The sequence below is a fragment of the Etheostoma cragini genome, chromosome 16 (genome assembly GCF_013103735.1).
Source record: "Etheostoma cragini isolate CJK2018 chromosome 16, CSU_Ecrag_1.0, whole genome shotgun sequence".
Classification (NCBI taxonomy): domain Eukaryota; kingdom Metazoa; phylum Chordata; class Actinopteri; order Perciformes; family Percidae; genus Etheostoma; species Etheostoma cragini.
Window position 1 is genome coordinate 24251542 of NC_048422.1, and position 6333 is coordinate 24257874.

General features: G+C 43.9%; 2 protein-coding genes and 1 long non-coding RNA gene across 3 annotated transcripts in view; 1 reads left to right on the plus strand and 2 right to left on the minus strand.

Annotated features, from left to right (window-relative positions):
- The window catches only part of LOC117958976 (tripartite motif-containing protein 16-like), a 23807-nt gene that overhangs the window by 7992 nt on the left and 9482 nt on the right, over positions 1 to 6333 (minus strand). The window lies entirely within an intron of this gene.
- Positions 1 to 6333, minus strand: part of LOC117959686 (E3 ubiquitin-protein ligase TRIM21-like) — a 10524-nt gene that overhangs the window by 3642 nt on the left and 549 nt on the right. The window contains exons 2-4 of the mRNA XM_034896962.1: positions 6100 to 6112; positions 5894 to 6016; positions 3939 to 4023 (exon numbers count right to left, since the gene is read on the minus strand). Of these exons, the coding sequence (XP_034752853.1) occupies positions 3939 to 4023; positions 5894 to 6016; positions 6100 to 6112 (221 nt within the window). The remainder of the gene's footprint in view (positions 1 to 3938; positions 4024 to 5893; positions 6017 to 6099; positions 6113 to 6333) is intronic.
- On the plus strand, positions 3757 to 5402 carry LOC117958995. The gene is made up of 3 exons (XR_004659846.1): positions 3757 to 3811; positions 4374 to 4520; positions 5320 to 5402. It is a non-coding gene; the product is annotated as an uncharacterized LOC117958995 (long non-coding RNA).

Here is a 6333-nt window from a genome sequence, read left to right on the forward strand (position 1 = left end):
GGCAGTTCTGAAGGCAAAAGGGGGTCCAACCCGTTACTAGCATGGGGTACCTAATAAAGTGGCCGGTGAGTGTAGGTTACACCTGTAATCTAGGTTACACCTGTAATCTAGGTTACACCTGTAATCTAGGTTACACCTGTAACCTAGGATACACCTGTATTCTAGGTTACACCTGTAATCTAGGTTACACCTGTTAGCTAGGTTACACCTGTAACCTAGGTTACACCTGTTAGCTAGGTTACACCTGTTAGCTAGGTTACACCTGTTAGCTAGGTTACACCTGTTAGCTAGGTTACACCTGTTAGCTAGGTTACACCTGTTAGCTAGGTTACACCTGTTAGCTAGGTTACACCTGTTAGCTAGGTTACACCTGTTAGCTAGGTTACACCTGTTAGCTAGGTTACACCTGTAACCTAGGTTACACCTGTTAGCTAGGTTACACCTGTAACCTAGGTTACACCTGTTAGCTAGGTTACACCTGTTAGCTAGGTTACACCTGTAACCTAGGATACACCTGTAACCTAGGTTACACCTGTAACCTAGGATACACCTGTTAGCTAGGTTACACCTGTTACCTAGGATACACCTGTAACCTAGGATACACCTGTAATCTAGGTTAAACCTGTAATCTAGGTTACACCTGTTAGCTAGGTTACACCTGTATTCTAGGATACACCTGTTAGCTAGGTTACACCTGTAACCTAGGATACACCTGTTATCTAGGTTACACCTGTTACCTAGGATACACCTGTAACCTAGGATACACCTGTAATCTAGGTTACACCTGTAATCTAGGTTACACCTGTTAGCTAGGTTACACCTGTATTCTAGGATACACCTGTAATCTAGGTTACACCTGTTAGCTAGGTTACACCTGTTAGCTAGGTTACACCTGTATTCTAGGATACACCTGTAATCTAGGATACACCTGTTAGCTAGGTTACACCTGTATTCTAGGATACACCTGTAATCTAGGATACACCTGTTAGCTAGGTTACACCTGTTAGCTAGGTTACACCTGTAATCTAGGTTACACCTGTTAGCTAGGTTACACCTGTTAGCTAGGTTACACCTGTTAGCTAGGTTACACCTGTTAGCTAAGTTACACCTGTATTCTAGGTTACACCTGTTAGCTAGGTTACACCTGTATTCTAGGTTACACCTGTTAGCTAGGTTACACCAGGCTGTTGATTCGACATAATGCCGACTGTCAAACGTCCTCGCTCATCAAGATAATGTAATTAATAGTTGTTGTGGTTTGGGGTTTTGTTTGGGTTTAAGCTTCCCCTTCTTTGGCCTCCTTGTGTTTTGTCTCAGTTGTCTCCGTGGTATTGTGTTGCTGGTCCTGTCTTGTGTTCCCCTGTGTCTTTTTGTTCTACTTCCTGTTTTATTTTGATAGAGTAGTTTCCTGTCTGGTCTAGTCTGGTCTAGCTTTGCTTTGTGCCTGTCTGATTGTCCTGTCCCGCCCTAATGTGGTTCACCTGGCGTCTCACCTGGTCCCCATTACCTCGTTACCTCTTGTATTTAACCCCTGTGTCCCTTTGTCTCTTGTCTTATTATTCCAGTGCGTGAGTCCTGTCCCTGTGAACGTTCCCGTGCCTGGTTCCCTCGTGAGTTCCCCACCGTGCTCCTCACCTGTTTTTGACCCTTTTCCCTTTGTTTTTTTCACCTTCTTGCGTTCCTCGGCTTCGGCCTGTTCCCAGTGCTCCCGGTGACTTTTCTTTGGACTGTTTTTGCCTTTGTGGACTTCTCCTGTTGTTTGCTCAGGAAATTATCCTGTGTTCGCCCGCCAACCTGCATCATGGTCCTCCTTCTCCTGCTTCCCACAACACATAGTGGGTTTACTGTTATTATTCACTAGCATATATGTTTCCTATGCATTGTGTATGGTAGCCTTTGCAATGTTTTTTATTTCTTTTATTACCACACACACAGCCATAGCAGAGCTTTAACAGACACTTTACACATAGAAACACTTTAACAGACACACCTGGGCCGAAGTTGGAACCAGAACCAGCTTTAAATCCAGTCCTAATCTAGTCCTCATTAAATTTCAAATAATTTCCCTGGAGTTAGTGATTATATCTGCGTCATCAACACCAAATTGAATCTAATTGGATGGTAATATACAGACGTCTCACAAAATCACACTTGAATTCATGTCTTGCTGCTCGGCTACCAGGCTCTTGGTAAGCGGTGTCTGACCACCGGTTGGGGTTAGAATGAAGAGTGGCAATAACAGTCACAAACAATAGTAGTTTGTTGTAGTTCTTTATAGTAGTTCATGGCATTACACGGCACAGCAGGACGTACAGTGAGGAAAATAAGTATTTGAACACCCTGCTATTTTGCAAGTTCTCCCACTTAGAAATCACGGAGGGTCTGAAATTGTCCTCGTAGGTGCATGTCCACTGTGAGAGACATAATCTAAAAAAATTACCAGAAATCACAATGTATGATTTTTTTAACTGGAAGGAAGGAGAAGATGGAAGGAGGAGTGAAGAGAAGAGGAGAGGAGATTTGAGTGGTGTGACAGGAAGTAGAGCAGGAAAGGTAATGCAGCTGAAAGAATGGAAGTTTGAAATACACACTAAAAAACGCTGGGTTATTTGAATAAAATTTGTAATGTAACTATTGGTAATATATACAATTAATGTTGTGTTTTGCAGCTGAGCAGATTGATAGAGAGAGCTTTTATCTCTTGGACAGAAACAGCGTGACCTCCCTGATACCTCTCCTTGGGCAACGACTAAAATTTCAACACCAGCTCAAAAAGTTGCTTGAGGTGCGCATAGAGTCCTAGGTCTCCACAAAGGGGTTACGTGTGCCTCAAGTGTAGAACGTCTTTAGGCAATGACATAAGACATATTTTTGGCCTTCTGAGAGTGATACATAACCATTCTCCACGTCAACATGTTTCCAGTGCGCTCCAGTTGGGTGCCATCGCTCATTTAATCCCATGAGATGGTTTAGGAGACACCTGCTGGGCCATGCTGCTGAGTCTGAAGTTGGAACAGAGGAAGAAACTTCTTCAGTTGAACTTCCTGACAGGTCTGCAGATCGACAACGTGATGTGGATCTGTCTACCATATTTAATGGAATGAAACATGGAAATAAAGCTTTCATTTCTTTGATATACTTTTAAGGATTCGAGCCCCAGCCCCGAAACGGCTGCTGCTCCACAGCCCCAGAATCACCTACAGAGCACCAGAGTTTCTGAGGAACAAGGAGCAACATTTGGAAGTTCATGGTCATTTATCTTGAATAACCTATTTTTAATTGAGTGAGAAGCTTTTTTAAAAGCTTCACTTTTATTGGGGGACAATAGTCATGATATTCATATATATGTGTTTACTTTCTTTCTCTGTTCATTAATCATTTTTATAGAATATCCATGAGATCCAAGACAACTGATCGAAAATGCATGGTTATCGGTCTTGAGGAACAGAATCATATATCAACTACTGAAAGATGGTCCATGGTCCGGATGCTTGTGTCCCACTTAAGTTTTTTTACACAGATTATTTTTATTTTACATAATTTTTTACTGATGTGAATTGCATCTAAACTACTTGTCTCATCCTTTTGATCTGGGATCAGTTAGTGCAATCTTGTTTTATTTTATTTTATTTTATATCATTTCTTTTATGTTTACTGTGAAATAACTGTCAATATATTGTATATCGTGGTAGTGTTTAATGCTAATAAAATGCATATTGTTGTAACGTCCATCTTCAGGTGCAAAGGCTCTGCTGGATCGTCCATTGTGGATCAGTGTCCATGCCTGAGGGACTGTCAAGGCACAGGCTATGTAAGTTTATAACCACACAATAATGAACTGACCTAAAGCAAATGTGACAACCCCTACTAGGGCTGTGACGATTGCAAAAAGCAATGTATCATGGGATATGGGGGTTAATCGCAACCCCTCCTGTTACGAGAGTAGCGTTCAGGTTCCCTAAATCAGTGACAGTGTGGCTGCAGAAGGAAAACGAGCGGTGAGAGTCGCGTATATGAGTGAGCCTGTGAGGAAAAGAGAAAGAGACAAAGAGATAGAAAAGACAATGCAAAGGGAGTTAAAAAACAAAACATCAAGCTTCTCAAGACAGGGTGGCTTCATGTGTTGATACTGCCGGTAAAGTCAAGGGAGTTGCCCTAAAAAATCATGGGCTTAAACCTTACAACACAACACAACACCCAAGTTTCAGCTTTTTTAGCAGAATTAGGAAGGAAATGTAAGGCAAAGCTAGGCTGATCCATTGTTGGCTCAGCTTTATTCTAATGGTAACTTCAGCTCTTAGTTTCAGAGTTGCTTCTAAGGTGTTAGAATTTTTTATTTTTTTTAAATCCTTTGTGTTTACTTCTAACTTTAGGACCATGGTTCACTACCAGGGAGAAGGCATAAACCCACAACAGGCTTTCTGGAAGAGCGTCTCCGCAATGTCTCAAAAAGGCTCCACTCTGGCAGACGAGGACATTTAACATCACAAGTGCCACAAGACACAGAATCATGTTGCCAGGTAGGCCTACAGCAACATGTCTTGCTCCACCATGTCAATCCAAATCATGCTGATGCATTTAGAAGTGAATTAGACTTCTCCTCTAACCTGTTTGTAACGAACTTCTTTCTTGAACTCTATGGGCCAGTTTCATATATGGAGATAAAGTCTAAACTTGATTCTTGTATGGGAAACCAGCCCACCCTATTCAAAAATTAGAGGTCTTAAAATGTCACAACTTACAGTTTTTGTTCCTACCCTCACCTATGGTCATAAAGGCTGGGTCATGACCGAAAGAACGAGATCTAGGGTACAAGCGGCCAAATTGGGTTTCCTCAGGAGGGGGGGGGGGGGGGGGGGGGGGGGGGGGGGGGGGGGGGGGGGGGGGGGGGGGGGGGGGGGGGGGGCTGGCGTCTCCCTTAGAGATAGGGTGAGAAGCTCAGTCATCCGACAGGAACTCGGAGTAGAGCCGCTGCTCCTTTGCATCGAAAGGAGCCAGTTGAGGTGGTTCGGGCATCTGGTAAGGATGTCTCCTGGGCGCCTCCCTAGGGAGGTGTTCCAGGCACGTCCAGCTGGCAAGAGGCCTCGGAAGACCCAGGACTAGGTGGAGAGATTATACCTCCAACGTGGCCTCGGAACGCCTCTGAACGCCTCGGGATCCCCCAGTCGGAGCTGGTTGATGTGGCTCGAGAAAGGGAAGTTAGGGGTCCCCTGCTGGAGCTGCTGCCCCCGAGACCCGATACCGGATAAGCGGATGAAGATGGATGGATGGAATATGTCACAACTTGGTAGAACTCATTGATTTCTCTGCTCATCACAGAACCAACTATACCTCCAGAGCGGGCCATCCAATTGACGGAGTGGCTGAAAAATAACATCTTGCCCCTGTCCTAGGTTGGCCAACACATTTTGGAGACTGCTCTCCATAGTGCATAGGGTATACCGTTAAAAATAATAATAATGAGTAAATCCAATGTGTGGTGACCGGTGTTGATTCTGTGGCTCCACAAATTAGTCTCTGAGTGGGAAACACTGTTCTGGGTTCTCTACATTGTTGGTAGTGAATATCAGCTCACAGCAGCTTTCAGACATGTTTCTGTTGTTTGTTAGCAGACGGAATAAAAGACTTGACACAAGTCAATGGAGAGAGGAGAGATGCTCCCCCAAGAAGTATTTTACAACGTAAAACATGACGTTTTCAGATGTGTAGCTGCCTTTAACTGAGGAGTCATCTTAAATGAGAAGGTCAAAGTGCTACTCCTGCTACTGGCATTAATCCCAGCTTGATAACACCCCCCCTGTGTTTTCTAAGGACAATAAAACTGAACCTAAAACCCCCGATGAGACAGTCCTGTAAGTCAGACTACTATGTATGGGGACATATTAAATCTTACCCTGTCAACACACCCAGTCTCTCTCTCTGAAACTGCTCCTCGTACAGGAATGAAGCAGAACTCGATGCCCCCTCCCTCCTCCAGCTGCTCTTACAAAGTTCATCCTGCTGCCTGCAGTCCAGTCTGCAGACAGTCGGGACATCAGACTCTGGGATAACATCACACCTTGAACTATGCTGCCCAGAGGATTGTGGGTCAGAAATCACACTGTCTTGTGGACTGCACAAAGTGACCGGCTGCATAGGAAAATTACTGGCATACTGTAAGTCTTACTACTATGTATTGTGTTTATTTTCATTATAGTAGTATGGGTATGTAACACACCCAGTCTCTCTCTCAAACTGCTCCTTGTCCAGGAATGAAGCAGAACTTGATAACTCCTCCCAATCACATGATGTTTTTACATCAGAGCTCAGACTAGTCTCACTTCTCAGGAAGTG